This window comes from Botrytis cinerea, chromosome 3 (assembly GCF_000143535.2).
Source record: "Botrytis cinerea B05.10 chromosome 3, complete sequence".
Classification (NCBI taxonomy): domain Eukaryota; kingdom Fungi; phylum Ascomycota; class Leotiomycetes; order Helotiales; family Sclerotiniaceae; genus Botrytis; species Botrytis cinerea.
In genome coordinates, this window is record NC_037312.1 from 2,822,037 (window position 1) to 2,843,725 (window position 21,689).

The following is a 21,689-nucleotide window of genomic DNA, read 5'->3' on the forward strand; positions in this document are numbered from 1 at the left end:
AAGTTGAAGTGATGAGTAGGAGATCTAATGGCTTGATGTCTTGATGGATGTTGAGAGTTGGGTATGGCTATCTTTATGTAGAGAGAGAGGGTTCTGGAGAATCATGGATATGGAGTTGGAAGAGATATAAAGTAGAGATAGAAACTAAATTGGCGAGTGACTGAGTTTGAGACTTACTGCGTTACATAGTGTTTAGATTTTTCATTTAGGTATCTCACTTATATATTTTATACACATATTTTACTATATACCTAAATATAAGTATATGATGTGAAGAACTCCGTGGCTAAGTTCAGGGACAATCATATAGTTAGATGTCTAGATAGATATAGAGTAAGTAAATCTGATTTGAATCATACTGTGTTATGATAAATGATTATAATATGGAAGATTTTAGAATTTTTATTGAAAACAAGGAGTTGTATCACACTAGATTATTTTGAATATTATTATTTGGAGAGATAGGCTTATACGTTTATGACTTGTTTGCTTGTTTTGTTATTTTCTACTAAAATGTTTCTAGGCGAATATTTCAATTATTTGTATGAATTTCATAGAAAATCTTATCTTGATATTAGGTTTAGTAAAATTCAACAAGATTTTGTATGGGTGGAAATATGATATACTGTGTATTTGTAAATCTATCAGTCTCCCGACGACGGCTGAAATCTGTCCAGTAAACATTCTCAGCTTCCTCCAACTCATCCGATTCATCTTCCCGTTTTTCCTCATCCCCCACTGGAATACGCTTCTTCAAACAGGTCAATATAACCACACGGAAATCACAGCCCATCTCTGCGGACTTGAGGAGATCCTGATAAGGCTTGTGATGCGGATAAAAAGCTATTGGCTTCTTTTCTTTTGGTGAATCATCTGGGTTCGCCAGCGCCGAAATCCAAATAACCAGACCCATTAAATCCCCCGTCGTCGGTTGATTCGGGAAAACATGTCCCTTGTAGTCCATCTTCGTGAGGCCGATAAGGCGAGACAGAGAAAGATTGGCACAGTATGTACATCGTCGTGTCATATTGGAAACCAATGTCAGTCCAGCGCCGATGAAAAGGGGGCTTTCGACTTTAGCTAGTTGGTAGCTACTGCCGGGAGGTTTGCGCAGAATGGAGTACATCCAAACACCAATTTAAAAGAAAATATCCCGCGTTATAGTATGCCAATCGATATACCCACAGTAGAAGTAAAGCTTACTGACACGCCAGAATAGAACGTGGATTTGATCCACAGGATTCGTTATTTGAAGATCCCATATCAAATCTTGAGTAAATTTACACAATAATCAGTTAACATTCTAGACACCACAAAACCACCCCTCAAAGATTAAAATACAACAGCAAAACAACCCGATCAAAAAGAAAAGAATACTCAAACCTCGCCCAGCTGACAAATCTCCATAAAAACTGAGATCTAACGCAAAGCCCTTCAAATAATTACGCCTCTCAAAATCCCCCCAAAACTCATAAAATATCATAAACAGAAAAGTAAAACCCCTGAAAACAATTGATAGGTAAGGACTTACTAAGTCATCTACTCTACTCGACCCCTTAGATGCAATCAATACGCTGGAATATATGATGTAATATCACTAAACACCACTGTTCCTCCTCTTCTCTCCACCCCTTTTACTCTCTTCTCTCCTCCCCTCATCATCTTTTCCCATCATGATCGCCAGTATGTACTGCCTCCTCCCCTCACCCCCTTTTCACCCCATTTCCCACTTTCACCAAAAGTCTCTCTGGGTGAAAATATACACCTAATATATGGCTGCATCTTATATTTCCCACAAGATCCCCCCATCCATCCATTTATCTCTTACTACATCACCTCACTCCACCCCGCAACACCAAGCAAATCACACAACCGACCAGAATCATCCATCGATCCATTACAAACACAATGCCTCACAATACATCATAATCACATACGAATATGACAATCCATTGTATTCTCATCAATATACCTACCCAACCTAATTATAAAGAAGGTCCAATCCTCCAATCCTCCAATCCTTCCACTCTTCCCTTCTCCCCCTCCAAAATGCAAGTCCGTCCACCCCCAATTTTGCCTGCCTTTTCGGCCCCCTCTCCAAAATCACAACCCCCTTGAATCCTCAAGATCAGCTACACCCATTCGCTATGCAAATCTCATCGACCAGATAAACTCCAAGCATCCCAAGAAGGGCACCGGCCTTAAAACCTCACCATCACTCATAAAACAGAATCGAAAGCTTGGAAGAAAAAGAGAGAAAAAAAAAAAAAAACGATTAGGTAGAAAAATAGGCAATGCCTGGTATATTATTACTCCACTTCAACCTCTCAAAAATGAGTGTGAAGACAACGACGGCGTAGAATTATGACTACCTTATGATTCTTATCGTATCATACCCATGCCTCCATCCATCCATATTGGCTTTATTCTAAAATGTTCTCCTCCAAAGCAAATCGACCGAATCGGCCGGAATGCATAACTTGGGTATGCATGATAGGAAATGATCCCCCCCAAACAAACTACTTATTCCCATTATTTTGAAGAAAAAGATCTGGGATTCGATCATGGGTATGTTGTGTATCGGTTGGTCCGTTGTAATACGGTGTTTCAAGCTTATAGCTCGTGTTGAATATTTTCGATTTCGTTTGTGAATAATTTGTAATTATTTTCATTCATCTATCCACCCCAAAAAGGTTAGCAATTATGTTTCCTGCAAAAACGTGTGCAAAAAGAGTACCGACCTTGAGAATCATATTAACAGGTTTGGCCTCCGTTTCTCCTTCAAAGGCCGTGAATAAAACCTGTGCCGAAGTAGTTGATGGTTTGGGTTTGAACTCCATAGCTTTCAGTACTACTGTATTCAAAATAACTCTGTGAGTGTTTTCTTGTCGCATGACCAATCTTACACTTTTTCCTTCTAGCATTGATGAATCGAAACTGCCAGGAATTGCATGGCCACTTTCGTCGAAATCGACGCATGATTTAGGTGCATTTATTTTCACAGTACCAACTCCTCTTTCCTTCCAGCCTAGCTCCTTGGATCCCATTGCGAATAATTTGGCTCGAATCTGTAATATAGTTGCTTCGTCGGCTTCGCCGTCGTCAATGTGGACTAGATGATGGTTAGAAACAAGAACATATCACAATCACAAAATTGAAATTTTACCTTTCTTGGTCTTTTTCTTTTCCTCAACAATTGCTTTCTCCCCCCCTTCTTCTTCATCGCCCTCAGCACCATCGTCACTATCGTCTTCGTCGTCATCGTCGTCAGAGTCCTCCGCATCACTAGCGGGAGCACCAAAGGGTTTGGCTGGCTTGCTGCCTAATCCAGCATTGTCTTTTCCCGGAGCTGCAAAGCTCGAAAGCTTTGGTCCAGATCCACCAGCAAATCCATTTTTTAATCCACTGCCAAATACACTCCCTGATGCTAATCCACCAAAACCTGATGTGGCACCGCTACCGAATGCGCTTCCAAACCCAGATGTAGATTTTTCTGCCGAGGAGCTTGAGATTGAGGATGCAGGTGTGGAGCTTGGTGGTTTGGCAGAGGCAAAAGATCCAAATCCTGGAAGTGGTGATTTTGCCCCCGAACCAAAAACGCTAGGTTTAGATGCGCCGATTGTGCCAAATGGAGAAGTGCTGGCAGATGCTAAAGCACCAAATCCTGAGCTTGCAAATTTATCACCAGATGTACTTCCAAATGTTGACTTGATAGGATTCTCGGTGGATGATGTTGATGTTTCGGCAATCTTCGATGCCTCGTTCTGGCTCCTCTCCTGAGAGGGTATATTAGTAAATTTTAGATGCTTTAGGGGCACGACATTGAATGAAAGTAGATCTACCTTTGCTAAAACTTTATCTGATATTCTGGATGGTTCTTGGGAAGTATCTCTAGGTCTCTTCTTCTCTGGACCTGATCTCATCGTTCGACTCCCATTTAAGCTTCCTTCGCTCGCAACTCCATTATTTCTTCCACTTTCGTCTTCCGCCTGATTTGTATCATCATCTTGATCTCTGCCACGCTTCTTTTTGGGCGAAGAAACTCTATCTCTCATTTCCTCATCTTGCGCATCAATCGGTTCCGCCTCGGGCGTGGTGTCTTTGTCTGTACCGGACATATCCTTATCTTCTGTTTGAGCTTCTGTTTGTGGCATCTGCGAAGGTGTTTCTGTAGGCAACGGAAGCTTGTCCGAAATAGATGTGTGCTTTAATTCTTCACTGGCAGCCATAGTAGCAGCATCATCTTTTTGTGAATCACCGTTTCCCCCGTCTGTTGAAGTAGGAGCTGGGGAGTTATGATTTTCTTCAATGATATCGGATTTGTGATTGTCCGATTTTGAATGATCTCGAATTTCGAAAGATGCTGAAGCTGGATCAGCTCCAGCGTTTGAAGATGTAGCCATTATTGCGATTAAGTTTATGTAAATCTTTTTCTGTTCACAAAATTTGAATTGAAAGGGTTTTTAACTCGGGGAAGAAGAACTCGGTCTGCGGTCTGCCCCTCAATGCCAGCAAATGCGGCTCGCGTTACTTTTAGGCGATAACTTGCCTGGGTAAGATTTTGTATGACTGCAACTTCAATTTTATATACAATTTAAACGGCGTGAGAAGTATAAGTATACGATGTAGATATTCAATTTTTAATATTTGATAATCACATTTTACATTGCAACTTTAATAGATGGCTCAGATGTATCCAAAATTATCTTTCTCGAAGTCGAGATCATTTCGAGCAACTGGAACGGGTTTCATGGTTCTTTCGTGGCCGTACATTCAAAAGTTTGACTGGAGGCTGCAGGCGAATTTACAAGTATGATTGATGTTCAATGTGATCCGTTGATGCAAAGACCCTGAAGATCCTCACAAGTTCAATATCTCTGCTTTTAATAGATGGCCAGACATATATCAAGACTGGCTACGAGAACCAGCAGGTAAGATTCTTTGGATAAGTCGACACGGTTTTGATACGAGGCTTTCCTAAGAACAAGGTTAATACACCGGCAAATTGGCAATCTATCACCAGGCAGTAAAGGAGAACTTTATATTGAATGTCAGAACGGGTTTGGCTTTGATCTTACTGTAAATCTACAAGTGTAAACTTCAAGTAAAGAATGGGTAATTGAGATTGATTAGTTCCGCCGATCTTGGAGATTTTATGTTTTTGCAACTATTAATATGTCTTACCTAGGTACCAACTAATTGTAGAAGCAGACTATAAGTACTGCAATGCAACATCCTCCATGTTTTGGCAAGATTGGTCGTTCTCTATATCTTCATTCTTCAAAGACCATAGTCACCACAGCCCTCTAGCTTCTGCACTTTGCAAAAGGAAACCACAATCATGGTACTATTCATCAAAACTGTCGTCTTCTATCTTGCTACGATAGCCCTCTCCGTCTCAGCTAGCGTTAATCTCGACGTTCAATCTCTCGCTGTGGATGTAAGGAGTGTCGACGAAGAGGTTTCTTACTATGATGGCTCTATTGGTAGCTACACTCTCATAGACGCCGGCTTTACTACAGTTCACAACGGAACTCAAAAAGCAATCGCCGATACCATTGTCCTGGTCCCATCTGGACCATCCGAGTTGCACGAAATTGTGCAGCTGATAAGTCAAAGCTTACGTCTTTATATCGTCCGACTGACGGAGGACTTGAAACCGAAGAAAGCAGACTTTGCGTCGAATAATCTTTTGTGGACCGTAATCGCGAGATTGGAAGTGATGAAGAATGATTTCCAAACTTTCGAAAAAGCCTTGAGTGAGAAACCGTCTGATGAGGAGTCACTGCCACGTATGATTGAAGCCGCTTTCGATAGTATTAATAGTGCTGTGATCGCTGCTATTGATTTTCTTGCTAATTAAATATTATCACGGCGCAAGGACAAGTCCTGATATAATATATGATCTTCCACAAAGAGGAAAGGAGGAGATCGTGGCCATTAATAGAAACCCAAATCCGTTAAGGAAAAACATTACCAAACTCAATAATATTCCAATAAAAAACACAAACCCATCTAATCTCAATAAGGCTGAATCCCCAACTCCGCCTCTGGTGACCAAACCTATCACATTACCCAGCATATAAGACACGATCTACAAAATATGAAACATATCAAATCAACCTCCTTCCCCATCAGAAACACACATATCACGCGGCTATCGCGCTAAACGCCACGTCGGTACAGTTCTAATAGAATAGCCGATGCCCCACCAGCAAAGCTCCCCTCACCCCGCCATATCACATCCCTTTCTTCCAAGGTTTACTCAACCATCTTTCCATTTCATCACTGATTCCTCACACCATAACCGTAAGTCCTCTCTATATCATCCACGATCCATACTCTATCGCTCAAAGAGCACACGCATTGTTCTGCCGAATATCTGCAGAAAATATAGGACTACTTGCTGACGATTCCTTGTTTTCCTACACATCACAGTCCTCGAACGAATAATTGAACAAATCTTTCAAAATGTCTGCCTTCGATACCGCAGTTGCCGATTCCAAGAAGCTTACTAGCAAGCCTTCATCTGATGATTTACTCGAGATTTACAGTACGTGTTTTTTCCTTCGCTCTACTCTCTTTCAGCTCCGCATGTTTGGTATAGAAATGAAGCCTGCGGAATATGTGTTTGCGATTTGGGATTTTAGCTTGAGGCTGGTGGACGATAGATGGTTAAAGAAGAAAGAGAAGCACAGATAATTTATAAAAATAGCAGAAAGCGAATGAAAAATGCTAACACAAGGTGCACCAAATAGGTTTATACAAAGTAGCCATCGGTGACGACATCTCCAAAGCTGAAGCTCCTGGACTTTTTGACATCAAGGTTCGTTATTGAATTCTTCCCTCCTTCCCCTTTCTTATCCCCATCACCTATTCATCCCTCTCAATTCCAGTTCCCAAACCCTCAAAAACTAACATCCCCTCTCCTCAACAGGGCAAAGCCAAGAAGAAGGCGTGGCAAGAAAAGGTCGATTCTGGCATCACAGCCGATCAAGCCAAAGAAAAATATGTCGCCAAGATCGAGGAATTAAAGGAGAAGTGCGGATATGATCCTAATAAGGCTCCTGAGGCTGTTGGTGGAAACTAAGCATCCAATACAAGTGCTAGTGTTGCGGCTGGAATGCATGGAGAATATACAAGGATTGCATAGCTGAGCTAAGAATTTGATGGGAAATGGAGATGCATAGTGGAGATTTATATTTAAGTTTGAGAAAGCAAGCAAGAATGAGCGAATGATTATGCATATACCAGCTGGTTTCGTATCAAATTTTCGTGCATAAAGACATATTCTTGTTGCATCATCTGAATTTGTTTATTTCTGCATTATGTTCCGTGATCGAAGTACTATTCCGTTGGCCTGCCTATGATCTCATCACACAACCCAAACCAAAGAGCCTACAAACCCACAACTCCTCTAGGTGTAGGTCTAGATATGCATACCAATTTTCCACCTGCGTGCACTCAAGATCCTTTATTTGTCCAGTGTGTATGTTTCCGCCCCCCCCTCAATCATAATACCGCGGCCCCTATCACAAACGCCAAAAATGCCTCGTGGTCGATATCGAATGCTGTCTTTTATCATAGATGAAACGAACATATTTACGACGAGTGCAACGGGAAATGACAAATGAAACTCCGTCAAATTCATGTCTTCCACGTCTTCCCCATCCAATCTGGTTCGCTATATGATGCACTCGCACACCATGGGATATCGTCTTTGCCGTATGAAACTAGAGGGAGATCGTAGGGCATGCGAGCACCAACTATTATCGTGTGGCTTTCTTCCTGGCGCTTCTCGTCTTCCCGGTCATCACATCTTTTCCTCTTTAAATGTCCTTCTTCTCCCTCTACTCTTATCTCTTTTTGGCCGACTATTTCCAAAGAAGGAGAGACAAAAGGTATAGAAGGTGTATCGTTCCCAAAACACGGTACCATCTTCACATTCTTCCCATTCTGCTTTTCTTCCCATAAGTCAGGCCAAACCAGTACTCCGATCTCATAACTACAGATCCGAACTTTGTCGGCTGAATTGATCGATTCGCCCCATGCTTGTTTGGAGAGGTTGGCCGAAGTCACGAGCATCCAATCTATTGATTTTTGAGACGAAGAACTTGACGTTGAATCTGAACTGAAACGGATGTAAGTTTTTATGTGAGGGGCCGCGCGTCTGCGGTATGCTTCTTGAGTCTTTAGTTCTGGGGAAGTGAAAGATTGGGAAGATTTGGATGGGGTGTTGGATGATAATGACGATGAAGAAGAATGTTGAGCGCCGTCGCCAGCCCAATGACAAAGCATCGGCTTTAGATATGCCAATTGTTTTCCTTGAGCTGGCGTGAGAATCTTAGTGTGAATAGCATTACCAGATGCGTAACCATTTATGCTCCTTCTAACCTCATCTGCAGTTGGGAAAATAATTTTGAATTTTGAACCAGTTTTCCTAGGAGATTTGGACTCGCTGAGGGCCTTGAAAAAGTGTGTTAACCATTTATCTGTTGGGCCTAGTGATGCAATGGAGGAAACTTGAATCACGATTTCTGGTTGGGTGTTGTGGTGTGATGGGACGGATTTAAGAGCGTTTGTGAGACCGGCCCAACCCCATCCGGTTTGTGAAGGAGAGAGCTCGGTATCTTGTTTCCCTGGGACGCTGGCTATCAAAGCTGCTTTTATTTCAGAGAAATCGTATTTGAGCAGTTGCTCAATCAATGATTTGCAAATGATTCTTTTGGTATCATAAGCTCGTAAGTAATTCAGAAAATCTAATTTAAATTTTGAACCTGAGCCTATCCTGCTAGCTTCAACCAGGGTTGGCTTCTTTGGGTTGAGAAGAGGAAGATGTGGAGACTTCCATAAAGCTTGGGTCATGTTTGTCCAGTCAAATGGTATCATGTTGGCTGTATGAATTATGATTTGAGCTGTACAATCGTGTCGGAAAATAATGAGCATCTAATGATGTCAGTAACTTTGGGGGGGGGGGGTGGTTGATTGTGGATTTGTTAGGAGCTTTTTACCTTGGAATGATGGGTCCCGAACATCTCAGGCATATAAGCTGTGAGAAGCTTGATATTAGAATATCTCGAAGCTTGTTCCTATAACTTTTCAGCATGGATTCAATTGCATCCTAGAGCGTCATTTCTATGCATCGTAAATGCCGTTCTCTAAACTCTGAAGCCTCGACGTAGCACTAGCATTGTGAGAAATGAACACATGAAAAATATGAGGAAACGGAAAATTAGGAACAGCATACAATAGGGATAAACTCTTTGTATCATTATAGAGCGAAGCGAAAAAGCCTCCACGGCAGTGGCCCAGCGGAGCGTCATCAAATTCAGGCAGGCAAGAAGGAAATCAGCTTACCATGAGATTAAGTCTGGAGTGGTCCTCCCGTTTCCAAAAGCCATGAATCACATTAACCCTGACGAGATTCCGTACATCCTCATCAAATTGTTCCATGAGAAAGTCGAGGTCATGTAAATAATTAAACTCCCAACATTCTGATATCAATGGATCACCAAGAATATCTTTCAACGATACAGTGTCCACGTTGGATGAATCTGGTAGATCTCGAATTGTTGTAAGCTGGAATGGAGACTTCACCACCCTTTGCTTTGTGTGTTCTAGCACTGGATATTTGCCATCCATCGAGTTTTGCTCGGGGCATTCAACCGGCGTTTGATTGACTTCTCTCTGGTTCTGGTTAGGAGTTTCTTCCTCCACCTCAAGCATCACCGGCTTGGGACTTCCCATCCTACGTCTTCGTAAAGGAGGTGGTGAAATCGATCTATGCATCCTCCTCCGTACAAGTTTTGCGTTAGTGTTATCAGTATCATTAGAAGTATCGTCTACTTTACGTTTCTTTAGAGCATGCTCATCTGGACCTTGACTTTGATCTTGAACCATGGTTCTTGATGATTGGATACCTATGTATGCGTAGATAGGACTTTCCCTTGTTCACTGACAATTCATATCATAATTCGTGCTCAGAATGAAGTGAGTGGCGAGTCAAGACGCTTCTTCAAAAGACCACCAGACCGTTCGAGACGCATAGGAAAGTCTTTATGTTGAACTCCATCGAGAGTCCATATATTGTTCACTCTCGATAAAGCACCTAGTACTGCCGGTAAGCAGCCGTACTCAAAAGCGATAGGAGGAAGGATCCATAATCACGTGTAATTTCGTCCCAAAAAAGAAATTGCAAGGATTCAACATATTAGCGAACAACGCTAATGGTGCAACTGTGTTCCATCAATTTGTATGGAGTAAATGAAAGGAAGATGAGAGTCGAGATCCTTTCTTCACACCCCTTCACTCTTTTTATCCTCCACGATACATAACGATTTCTCAAGACGTTTCTTGAGTTTACGATACTTATGCGATATACTGACGGTCATATTTCAAATTAATTGAGGACGACAACCCTCTTCTTCTTACCTTCTTTGGCGGATTCGTCGCGGCCCGCATTAATCTTTGATTTCAGGGTGCAGATAGCCCCCTAACTTCCTCCTTCAACATGCGTTTTCTTTCGGTCTCATTATTATCGACTGTCTTTGCTTCTGTAGTATTAGCACAGACTGGAGAACAATCAATAGAGAATCCCTCTCCCGATTTACCTGGTGAAGAGGAAGCTGCTGATGTACCACAACCAACAACATTTAATGGAGTTCAAGTCCCCCCTCTACCTGATATAGACGGAGAACTATTCAATCAGACAGTCGCGGAAGGTTACTGGTTTGTCAAACATCACTCGTGAGAACTTATTCTTTCAACTCCTTGCGGAGATCATCATGCTCACCATGGTTTTAGACCTTATTGCCCGCATTGTATCCACATTGCGCCAACATGGCAAACTCTCTACGAATTCTATTATACTTCGAAGCCAGTCAAATCGGGAGCTGAAGATACCGCATCGACTTCATTGAACACTTTCTCCGCCTACTACAACTACCATTTCGGCTCTCTTGATTGTATCGCTTTCGGAACTGCTTGTACAGATCATGGCGTAACTTCTTTCCCAACATTTATTTTATATAAGGATGGCGAAGAAGCAAAACGATTCGTTGGACCTAAAGACATGGAAAAGTTGGGTGCTTTTATCGAAGGTAATCTAGAATCAATCAGACCAGGGTCTAGACCAATTGGTGGACCAAAGTACCCAGAAGAACGTGCAACACAAAGTCCGGATTATCAGCCTGAAGCAGCTGCTTCAAAGGAGACCGAAAAGACAACCGAGAAATCGACAGAGAAAGCATCCGACAAGTCATCCGAGAAAGCATCAGAGAAATCGACAGAGAAAGAATCCGATAAGACATCCGAAAAATCATCAGAGAAATCTACAGAAAAGTCATCTGGGGGATCTACGCAGAAATCAGAGACAGGAGCCGAGAAAGTAACAGACAAGGTCGCAGACGCTGCTGCTCCAGTAAAAGATGCTGTCAAGGATACTGCCGAAAATGTCAAGGACAGTGTTAAGGATGCCGTCAAAGAAACAAAACCTGAAGTTGCTAAAATCACCACTAAGCCTATCCTCAAAGCCACACCAATCGAAAATAAGCCTTCAAAACCTACTCAAACGGCGAACCCACTCGGTACATCCGTATCCCTCACAGCCGAGAGCTTTCAGAATTTGGTTACTATGTCACAAGATCCTTGGTTCATTAAATTTTACGCTCCATGGTGTCATCATTGTCAAGCTATGGCTCCTAATTGGGCTCAATTGGCTAAGGAAATGAAAGGAAAACTCAACATCGGAGAAGTCAATTGTGAAGCAGAGTCTAGATTGTGCAAGGACGTTCACGTTCGAGGATATCCAACCATTCATTTCTTCCGCGGAGGAGAACGTGTGGAATATGAAGGACTTAGAGGATTGGGTGATTTTATTACCTTTGCCAACAAAGCTGTTGATATTGGAGATGGCGTTAAGGATATTGATGCAGCCGAGTTTACGGAATTGGAGGAGAAAGAAGATGTTATCTTTGTTTACTTCTACGACCATGCTACTACAAGCGAAGATTTCGCTGCATTGGAAAGATTGACTTTGAGTTTGATCGGACACGCTAAGCTTGTCAAGACCAACAGTGCTGCTCTTGCAGATCGATACAAGATTACAACTTGGCCTCGTTTATTGGTATCCCGAGATGGTAGACCAACTTATTATACAGCACTCGCACCTCAAGATATGCGCGATTTCAGAAAGGTTCTTCATTGGATGCAATCTGTTTGGTTACCTGTCGTTCCAGAACTCACAGCTTCGAACTCTCGCGAAATCATGGATGGTAAAATTGTTGTCCTTGCAATCCTTTCTCGAGACCGCGAACATGATTTCGAGATGGCTAAGAAGGAGTTGAAGCAAGCTGCATTAGAATGGATGGACAAACAGATAATCAATTTCCAACGTGAACGTCAAGAATTGAGAGATGCAAAACAACTCAGATTAGAAGAAGCAGAAGATCGAAATGATCAAAGAGCTTTGAGGGCTGCTAAGAGTATCAGAATCAACATGGACAAAGCTGATCAAAAGGAGGTTGGATTTGCTTGGGTTGATGGAGTTTTCTGGGAGAGATGGATTAGAAGTACTTATGGTATTGAAGTTAAGAGTGATGGTGAAAAGGTTATTATTAATGATGAAGATGTAAGTGTTTTATCTGTCGTTTCTTTCCGATCATCTTTGTCTTTACTCAGATATACTGACGCTTCAAATAGAATCGACGCTACTGGGATACAACAATTACCGGGAACTATATCATTCCTTCTCGTACTTCAATTTTGGAAACCATTCCTAAGGTTGTAGTAAACCCACCAGTCATCAAGCCAAAGAGTACAGTGGGTTCTTTTGAAAAAGCATTCTTTAATGTTAGAGGTGCAATTTCAGGCCACCCATTCCTCAGTTTTGGAGTTGCACTAGGAATGATCCTAGGTGCTACAATGTATGGAAGAGGAAAGATTGGTGCGAGAAGAGGTGGTTTCTTTAGGGTAGATGATGGTGGTAAGGATGGTTTATTGGGTGGTGTTAATGGTGGTGGAAAAGTTGATTAAGAGGAGAAAATTAATTTGAGAACTTAGATAGGGGATTTTTTTAGGGGATGAAAGAAATGAGATGGGTGATGGGAGATTGGAGTTGATTGAATTGATTCATTGATTAATGGTTTTATGGTAGCGTAGGTAGGGTAGGACTTCTTTCAATTTTCAATGTATTATAAATATGTACAGGGTTAGATTGATTAGCCTTTGGAAGATACATCACATATACTTTTTTGCTTATGCTTGAAATTTCATGGGTTTATTTTGCTTTTCATTTACCAGTCTGATAGAGACTTCTCGGTGATGTATAACAGATTATTATTGGAACATGATGATTCCATACATCTTTCTAGTATTTGAGAGATGTAAGTAAAGTAAGTAAGTAAATCATTTATTCGTCGTGGACAAGGGGGTAGGGAGGTAGGTGTTTTTTCTTCCCATCCATCCATCCATCCATCCCGTCCCATCCCATCCCATCACATCCTCGCCCCATCAATACATATGCCCAGCCCCTTTACCGCTGGCAACTTACCCTCACCACCACCACCCCCTTCACCCTCCCCCCCCAAACTCCTCCACTTCAACACCCACCCCGCAACCAACATCCCCATCTTCTGCAATCCCGCATCTTTCACCTTTACCTCTCTCTCCAATGTTCGGATCTGCTCTGCGAATTCCCGATGCAGAATTGAAATTTCTTCGTTCTTGTCGAGGAGGTCTGCGGTGAGTCTTTCGAGCATTTGGGATGGGGATGGGGATGGGGATGGGGATGGGCATTGCGTTTTCAGTGAGGTGATTTGGTGGTTTAGCTCTTCGTTCTCGGTGCGGAGAATTGAAATCTCTTCGTTCTGGTCGAGGAGCTCGGAGCGTGTTTTGGTGATTTGTGTTGGCGCTTTTGTGGGGACGGATTTGAGAGTGCTTTGGGAGTGGGTTGGGGAGGAGGCGTTTTGGAGATGGAGCGATGAGCGGCTGGGGGAATGTGTTTGTGTGGCTTGGGAGAGGTTGGTGATGAGCTGGGTTTTTTGCTGGAGTGTTTCTTGGAGTTGGGTGATTTGGTTTGCTGGGTGTGTGGGAGCGGGGGTGGGGGTGGATTCGAGATGTTTTTCTTCTTCTTCTTCTTCTTCTTCTTCTCCTTCGCCGGGGGTTTCGTTGGCTTTTTGGGGGTTGTGATGCTCAGATTTCAGATTCGAAAGTTCGAGTTCGAGTTTCGCAATTTTTTGAGTGAGGTGAGGGGGTTCGGGTTCGGGATTGGTCTTGAGTTGCTTGAGCTCCTGGTGGAGTTTGATGGTCTTTTCACACTCGGATGTGTATCGATGTTGCCATTGCTCTGTGTCTGTGGTAGCTTCATCTTCTTTTCGTGTTTTCATCTTGAATTTGGCGTCAAGACGCTTGCGCAGGGATTTATTTTCATCATCTGCTTTTTTCCATTTCTTCTCCCAATTTTTGGCTGAGAGGTTGAGAATATGTGTTTGTTTTTGCAAAGACTCTAGTTTTTCTTGGTGCCTTTCTTTATCCTCGATTTCGGCACGGAGAAGTCGGTTGAGATTATCTTGTATATCGGTTGTTTCTTTGCATCTTTCTTCCCATTTCTTGATATCGTTGCCGGCTTTTTGTGCTTGTTGCGCTGAAGCATCGAGACGTTGTTGTAATTCTTCTTTTTCGAGTCGCAAAACAGTTATATCTATCTTTTGAACAGCTGGTGAATTGGGATGGAGGGTAGAGAATGAGGAGGAAGGTTGTTGCTTTGGTGGGATGACTATCGCTACGGATGTTTTTGATGGAGATGTATTCTTGTGGCTACCTGCTACATCGACCATGGTATTCGATTTCCTCTTTTGACTTGGGGGACTTGGTGTATCATCTTCAATCTCAATCTCATTCTCATCTTCCTCGTCGCTTGACGAAATTGTTATTTCCCGCCCGTTGACCTTTTCTGGGGTTACGGGTAGAAGTTTGGTACGTTTCGCAGGAGAAGGAGATGAAAGACATTGTTTCTTCAAAGGTCGATCATCCGAGAACTTCGCAGCTGGAGAGGATAACGTGTGTTTCTCTGAGATTTTTCTTTAGTGGGTAATTCATATCAAACAAAAATCAATGGGCTCTTACTAGTCTTCGGATGCTCTGTCTTGACAGCATGGGGAGACGGGAAAGGTTGTTGACCTATCACTTTTTAATCATTGTTAACCTGGCATATGCACAATTACTTACTATTGCTCTTTTTGAGACTCTGAGGAAAGAGTATTCTCCGTGTAGGAGGCAAGATCGGGGGAGCAATTTCAGCATTCTTTTGTGGAAGTATGGGAGGACTTGAAAGACTTTGTCTTGCTGGGGCAACTTTCTCTTTAGGCGATTTATGAGTTTTGCTCGCTGTGTGAGGTTTGCGAGGAGATTTATGAGGAGTCGATCTCTTCTTCTTATTCGATGTCATGATTGCACGGTACAGAAATGATTGAAAATACGCACAGTTTGGACTTTGATTGAAGGAAATGGTGTTGGATAAATGACTTTGAGTATACAACACTTTGGGTGATGGATTGCGGATTGTGGATTGTGGAATGAAGGAAGAAATTCACAAGTGAATAGAGCGATCTGTTTGTATTTTGGGATCAAGGTATGAAACGAGATCTGTTTGACTCGAGATTGTTGAAAGAGATACTTCTGATGATAAAGAGGGTTTGAGTGTGGACAGCGACGGGAAGGTGCATAAATTTGTCAGATCGTACCTAGAAAAAGAAATTAAAAGCAATGATTAAAGGTCAAAGAGTATAGTAAGTCACATGAGGTTTTATCCGCGGTAATATTCGAAAATTGAGAGTGCATTGAAGTGTGAAATGGGTGAGGTAAGAGATGAGTGAGGTAAGAGATGAGTGAGGTAAGAATTATGTGAAGCAGGAAATATATGAAGCTTCACTCCATGAGTTTATCGTCCACCAGATCCATATGGAATGCTAAATTGTTGCTTGAACAACGAGATTATCCTACTCCCAGACGGAAACAAACATTTCAGAAAAGATACCTTGTTTGAATGGGTTAATTTATATAAAGCTTCAATACCTAAAGTATCTTCATGTCTGATCAATACGCAAGGATATGCTATTGCTGTCCTCCCATCCCGTCTCAACTCTTCTCGAGTCCCCGAATCTTGATATCCAGCTTGCTACACTCATTCCTGAGTCTTATGCATAACCCATCGACCTCATATAATCTATCTCTCAACTGTTGATTCTCTCGTACCAAACGAGAACAATTCTCTCCACACTCAGCGCAAAGCCCATTTGCTGAAGCCGGAGTTTTGCTCCTCAACATACTCATTCTCTCCTCATCCTCAATTCCCATTCCCATTCCCATTCCCATCATTCCTTCAGACTTTGGCCAGGTTCCTTTTGCCAGTGCTGTTTTGGTGCGGTCTATTCGTCTCATCAATTTGCCTATCGTCTTATCGCGTCTCGCAATCTTTCGACTCATCTTTTGGATTCGTGAATCTTTGATGTCGATTGCAGACCTCATAGCTTGAATCGCCCGTGCTTGTTCGTCTGCTGCCTCTTGCCACACTCGAACCGTGACAGATTCTGCGGCTGATTTCAAAGTTGTAATAGTTTTATCGAAATCATGAGGCGAGGCATGAGCGTCACCCTCATTTATATCAACGCTTGGAGATTTAGGGATCAGCAATGTATTGCGTCGTGAGCTGCGACGAGTAGCTAGGGGAGATTAGCATCACAGTATTGGGGGAGGTACTTTGGTCTGGGGAGCCACACTACTTGGAAGGCTCGTAGAGTTGTGGTGAGGCCGGTATGGTGCCTCAGCTAGAGACTGTCTTTTCTTTCTGGAGGACATTTCGACTTTGAGATGGTTGCCAGAAGTTTGTGATTCTTCCAACAGATATGAGGTGGAAATGGAGATAGACTCTACATCGAGGAAGGGAGAAGTTTGAAGCAAATGCCAAATGGATAAGGGACAAGCCCTCCATCAGCTCCCTTGTTTCGCTTTGTGTATCCATGTGGCATGGATTTTTGTCATTTCTGTCATTATATTGCTTTTCTTTCCTCCCTGTGGCTTTTGGCTGCAGACATGAACCTTGTTGTGGCATGTGTCCGCGCAAGGATGCAAACCATTGAAGCATCTAGGTGTAGTTAGTGAGAGGGCGAGGTGGATAGGAATGGTTTTGTATGGCAATAAGTTGAAGTACAGCTCCGAGGAACCGTTATCATGATTTGATGGTGCCCGGTGACGTGACGTGAACGTCCATCAAGAAATCTACTTGGTGAAATTTCCCCGCATTTATCATCATCGAACTGATGCTTGTGCGTGCGTGCGTGCGGGTTGCGGGTCAAAAATTAGGAATTGTCCGTGCCATGGTTCGTCCCGAGCTTAGATCCAGGAACACAACCCAAACGCCAAAATCGCGAGAAATCACGAATCCACCTGACATCTCACCCCCCTCCATCCCCTCCCCTCATCGACAGATTGAAAGCAGTCATGGCGGACGAAGATGTTTCTGATGCGGACAACGTCCGTATCAGGGATTTTGTAGTTCGGTTCCTTTACGATTACAATCTTCCGCAGGGCGAAGGAATTTCCGGTACTGCAATTCAGCAGCCTTATCTTGATCGACTGGATCGCGCCTTGGTAGAGAACCCGGCCTTGATCAAGAAACAAAAAAAGACATTCAAAATCGTTGTATCTCGAATGCTGGACGAGGTAACAGATAGAGTATATTCTGCTGGCCATTGTCATTGTGCTAATTCTCACTAGGGTACAACATTAGAACTACTTGAAAATAATGAGGGAAAGGGTGTCTTGCGACTTTACGATTTTGTCAGGCCTCGAGACATTGATTTGTCGTCCACTAAGTTCGACAACGAGAATAACTCCGATGAATATGCCGTGCAGCCTCTGCAACCAAATGTAAAGCTCGAGAAATCACTTAAGAGTGCCGATCGAAACCTGAGGGAAGGCATTGATCCAAATGGATTGGCGCCGAGATTCAGAAAGCGAAGAATAATAGAGGTGGAAGAGAGTGATGGCTCTGGGAATGACACTCCTTCTATAAGCCATTCCAGGTTGGACAGTAGAAATTTCAGTCCTCAGAGACTGGCACGGCCTGCACTTGCGCCGTTGGATGGAAATCGAAGAATTTCTGTCCCAGAGCAATTTTACAGCTCATCGATTCAATCCGAACCTTACCAACATATGGACTTTTCACCGAACACAGAACTGAAGAATGAATACCGGGTAAGCAGTTTCCGTATAATGAATGGATTCTTGAACTGACTTCTTAGTCGTCCCTTCCAATTTGGCTTCAGAGAGGTCTGAGTGAACTTCGTCAGAAATATCCCGATTCGCGGTTTAAACCAACCGATCTTCACGACATCAAATGCATGGATTGCGATACAGAGCACAAGATTTCGAAATACAAAAAGACGAATAATTTCGAGAATCATTTAAAATCAAAAACCCATCTGGAAAACGTCAAATTTCGAGTTGAGAATTCGACTCCGTCCCGACCAATCTCCGCAATGTCAATATACTCAGCCATGCCACCACCGCCGTTACCCGTGCATGCCCCACCTGCTATACCTGTCGCAGGTGTGTCAGATAACTCAAGTGCGAATGGTGGACTTATAGAAAGCATGATAGCAAACGCCATACAGCAGAGTATTGGGCCTTTGACTGCACATATAGGAAATTTAGAGACCCGATTGCTATCATCAGAGAATATACACAAGCATAGATTTGAGGAGATGGCTAGGCAACTTGATGAATCAGAGACTCGTAATCGTGAGCTATTTTCTCAGTTGGAAGAGTGCAAATTATCAACAGAAGAATTGAGCGCTAGACTTTTTGCTGCGGAGGCTAGATCAAAAGAACAAGCCGAGATTTCTAGGCGTCTGAAACTAGTGGAACAGGCCAATGAGTCGTTGCAAGCTTCGAGAAGTAGCCATTCAGCCCAACTTAAAGATGCTCAAGGCAGCATAAAAGCTCTTAAGCAGGTAAATAGTGCTCTTTGCACACGACCCGCGGAGGAATTGCCTAAGAGGCTAACAATTCTCCTTAGGCACCAATTCCAAGTATTGAATCTGCCATACAAGATCAAGGCAGTCAACTTTTCATTCTTGGTCAACAGCATGAGGGCACAGCACATGATCTATCACGTCATTGTAAACTGGAAGAAGAGTTTCGCAGAAAGATGCTATCTCAGATGGAAGATGAACGTCAGAAACTAAACGAACGCGTCAACCTTTTGCAGACTGCATTAGCTTCACGACATGAAGATTTTGAAGAGCTCAAAAACAGAGTTTCTCATGCTCCCCAACATGATCAGAGCCAGTTCGATGAGTTGAAATCGCAGATTAGCTTGGATTTTGATACACAAGCAAGGCAATTTTCCAGCAGGATAAAGTCAATCGAGAAAAAGATTGTCCAAGATTCTACAAAATTTACTGCTTTGGATCACAGAACTGCCGAGTGGATTGATACCACAGACAAGAAGCATGATTCTAGGCTTGCAGAGTTAGAGACCCTGATAGGTGAAAACTTTGTCAACTTTAGAGCTGATATAACGAATCATATTGAAAATCTGAAGAAACAGCTGGAAGAAAAGAATGGCTCAGTAGAAGCAATTTTTGAGGGAAGGCTAGCGGCTGCAGAGAGAACGATTACGGCCATGAAAAATCAACTGACTGGATGCGAGGTTCGACTTGAAGCTGGAGAAAAGTCTTTCGCACAGTTGATGACGAATATTGGTCTCGCCACCAACCGTACAGAATTGTTGGCGTCTGAATGGAAAAGATGGCAAGCAGATCGTGAAGAAGAACTTCGCAATCTAGATACCGAGGTCATGAAGAATTCTTCTGCCATGGAGAAATTACAGATTGAGCATGTTGCATTCTTAGACTCAACTCCAAAAACCATTCGAGAAATGGAAAAGCGATTAGAAGAGCATGGCCAGATCTCTACCATCAAGCTTCAAGAAAGGCTTGAGTCATCCGAGGCAAATTTGAGACAAATGATTTGTTCTTTACAGGAAACTCAGGTAAAGCATCGCCAGTCCACGCTGGAACTTCATCATAAGCGATCAGATACACTTATGAATAGGATGGATGAAAAAGTTGAAAGTTTGGAGAGAGCGTATGACGAGTTCACTCTGAAAACAAAAGAGAATCAGAAAGTCAATGCAACTCTCATGGATCAAAAGATGCAAAATCGATTAAAGACCGAAGCTCAAATCCACAAGGAAATGACTGAATCTCTAATTCAGAATTTTGTATACAAACGGGACCGCGAATTACAGGCTAAATATGAAGAGACATTTAGGCCAATGCTCTTGAGGTATTTGACAGAGAAAGATGAGGCATTGAGGAAGAAGTATGATGAGAACATCGAAACAGCATTTCAAGCACGCATGATTGCACGGGAAACGGAGCTTGAAATGAAGTACGAGAAAAGGTTCAAGCCGCTCATTGAAAGTTTCTTGACCAACCATCAGAAGATACTCAGAGATGAGTATGAAGCCCGCATTGAAAAGTTATTGAACGGTGTCAAGGATGAAATTATATCAGCAGATAAGGAGAATAGGAATCCAGGTATCAAAACAGAAGAAGAGCTCAAGTCCCTGGTTCTTAATCTTACGGAAGAACGAGAGTCAGCCTTTTCAAAGAAACATGGAGCGGACATTGAAGAATTGGTTGATATGCATCGAATTGAGATGGTTTTGCTCGAGGAACAGACCCTAGAGCGTTTGTTGACATTGGAGCAGATGATTCAAGATCAAGGACAGCAAATTGAGGATTTGGACTGTGTACTTCCTTTGGTGTTGTATGATGTAAATGAGTTAATGAAGAAGCGGAGACTTCGAGATCGTGGGCTGAGAAGAGATCATTTTCGAGTTGGTAAAGGTGGTAGATGATGGAAGCATGGAGTCAATAGGAGATAATAATGAGTGTATTTGTGTAGGGGTATGGATTGAAAGAAAAATACGCGATTTGGTAGATTTAGGAAGCATTAGTTTCTGGAGCATAGCATGGTGGGCATTGGAAAGGGCTTGGAAGTACTTGGAGTTATGAGCTGAGGGTTTAAAAGTCGAGATGACGAATGATACTTGGTTGGCAAAAGTACGTGTCAGGGAGAAAGATTTCGATTGCTGAGCAGGGATTCATCTGTGAGTTGGGAACGAGCACAGGTAGTCCGTTGATGAACTTCTATAGGTGGGTAGATCGGCAGTATCTTGCATCTTTAGGCGATTTGCAATTTCTTATGATGGGAGAAATAAATGCATGGATGTTTGGATGGGATGGGATGATTTATGATACCAAAAAGTTTTGTAGATTTACGGATTTTACTTTATTCATAGGGATGGCTAGGTAGATATGAATTGAATACGAATATCTCTGGCTGGGGGGGTTGGATTTTTTTGATCTTGAGGTTGTATATTGTGAGTGGATGTTGTGAGTGGATGCTAGGTAGGTATTTTGGGGGGGGAGGGGGTGAGTGGGTATTTGGCATAAGGGAAAGAGAAGTATGGTTACACAATGACCTACCGTAAACGCTACGAGTTCTACTCACTCGTTCATCGTATTTTAGGGTGTCCGGTACACTTAGAGGTACACTTAGGTAGGTGGGTAGGTACACTGCTTTACTTTGACGGGATCGACCGGCCCACTCCACTCCCA

The 21,689-nt window shown here is 42.7% G+C and overlaps 9 protein-coding genes across 9 annotated transcripts; 4 read left to right on the top strand and 5 right to left on the bottom strand.

The window, feature by feature from the left end:
• Positions 1-554: 554 nt before the first annotated feature.
• BCIN_03g08210 (hypothetical protein) lies at positions 555-1,112 on the bottom strand. The gene has a single exon (XM_001554891.2). The coding sequence runs from the start codon at positions 1,025-1,027 to the stop codon at positions 581-583; it is 447 nt and encodes a 148-aa protein (XP_001554941.1). The 5' UTR covers positions 1,028-1,112; the 3' UTR covers positions 555-580.
• Positions 1,113-1,942: 830 nt separating this feature from the next.
• Positions 1,943-4,502, bottom strand: Bcyrb2. Its single transcript, XM_001554890.2, has 4 exons — positions 3,843-4,502; positions 3,167-3,776; positions 2,742-3,112; positions 1,943-2,676 (listed from the first exon to the last, which is right to left on the bottom strand). Exons 1-4 carry the CDS (start codon positions 4,401-4,403, stop codon positions 2,614-2,616), a joined length of 1,605 nt encoding a protein of 534 aa, XP_001554940.1. The 5' UTR covers positions 4,404-4,502; the 3' UTR covers positions 1,943-2,613.
• Positions 4,503-5,058: 556 nt separating this feature from the next.
• On the top strand, positions 5,059-6,116 carry BCIN_03g08230 (hypothetical protein). Its single transcript, XM_001554889.2, has one exon. It carries the CDS (start codon positions 5,342-5,344, stop codon positions 5,861-5,863), a length of 522 nt encoding a protein of 173 aa, XP_001554939.1. The 5' UTR covers positions 5,059-5,341; the 3' UTR covers positions 5,864-6,116.
• A 103-nt stretch (positions 6,117-6,219) lies between these two features.
• Bcacb1 lies at positions 6,220-7,288 on the top strand. The gene is made up of 4 exons (XM_024692199.1): positions 6,220-6,309; positions 6,439-6,553; positions 6,759-6,826; positions 6,938-7,288. Exons 2-4 carry the CDS (start codon positions 6,472-6,474, stop codon positions 7,088-7,090), a joined length of 303 nt encoding a protein of 100 aa, XP_024547974.1. The 5' UTR covers positions 6,220-6,309; positions 6,439-6,471; the 3' UTR covers positions 7,091-7,288.
• Positions 7,289-7,312: 24 nt separating this feature from the next.
• On the bottom strand, positions 7,313-10,130 carry BCIN_03g08250 (hypothetical protein). The gene is made up of 3 exons (XM_024692200.1): positions 9,358-10,130; positions 9,012-9,089; positions 7,313-8,946 (listed from the first exon to the last, which is right to left on the bottom strand). Exons 1-3 carry the CDS (start codon positions 9,898-9,900, stop codon positions 7,648-7,650), a joined length of 1,920 nt encoding a protein of 639 aa, XP_024547975.1. The 5' UTR covers positions 9,901-10,130; the 3' UTR covers positions 7,313-7,647.
• A 139-nt stretch (positions 10,131-10,269) lies between these two features.
• Positions 10,270-13,291, top strand: BCIN_03g08260 (hypothetical protein). Its single transcript, XM_001554885.2, has 3 exons — positions 10,270-10,746; positions 10,804-12,628; positions 12,700-13,291. The coding sequence occupies exons 1-3, from the start codon at positions 10,511-10,513 to the stop codon at positions 13,030-13,032; spliced, it is 2,394 nt and encodes a 797-aa protein (XP_001554935.1). The 5' UTR covers positions 10,270-10,510; the 3' UTR covers positions 13,033-13,291.
• A 109-nt stretch (positions 13,292-13,400) lies between these two features.
• On the bottom strand, positions 13,401-15,775 carry BCIN_03g08270 (hypothetical protein). The gene is made up of 3 exons (XM_024692201.1): positions 15,226-15,775; positions 15,124-15,177; positions 13,401-15,067 (listed from the first exon to the last, which is right to left on the bottom strand). The coding sequence occupies exons 1-3, from the start codon at positions 15,443-15,445 to the stop codon at positions 13,494-13,496; spliced, it is 1,848 nt and encodes a 615-aa protein (XP_024547976.1). The 5' UTR covers positions 15,446-15,775; the 3' UTR covers positions 13,401-13,493.
• A 20-nt stretch (positions 15,776-15,795) lies between these two features.
• BCIN_03g08280 (hypothetical protein) lies at positions 15,796-17,337 on the bottom strand. Its single transcript, XM_024692202.1, has 2 exons — positions 16,776-17,337; positions 15,796-16,718 (listed from the first exon to the last, which is right to left on the bottom strand). Exons 1-2 carry the CDS (start codon positions 16,852-16,854, stop codon positions 16,135-16,137), a joined length of 663 nt encoding a protein of 220 aa, XP_024547977.1. The 5' UTR covers positions 16,855-17,337; the 3' UTR covers positions 15,796-16,134.
• A 107-nt stretch (positions 17,338-17,444) lies between these two features.
• On the top strand, positions 17,445-21,425 carry BCIN_03g08290 (hypothetical protein). Its single transcript, XM_024692203.1, has 4 exons — positions 17,445-17,718; positions 17,773-18,252; positions 18,300-19,010; positions 19,076-21,425. The coding sequence occupies exons 1-4, from the start codon at positions 17,497-17,499 to the stop codon at positions 20,924-20,926; spliced, it is 3,264 nt and encodes a 1,087-aa protein (XP_024547978.1). The 5' UTR covers positions 17,445-17,496; the 3' UTR covers positions 20,927-21,425.
• Positions 21,426-21,689: the final 264 nt, after the last annotated feature.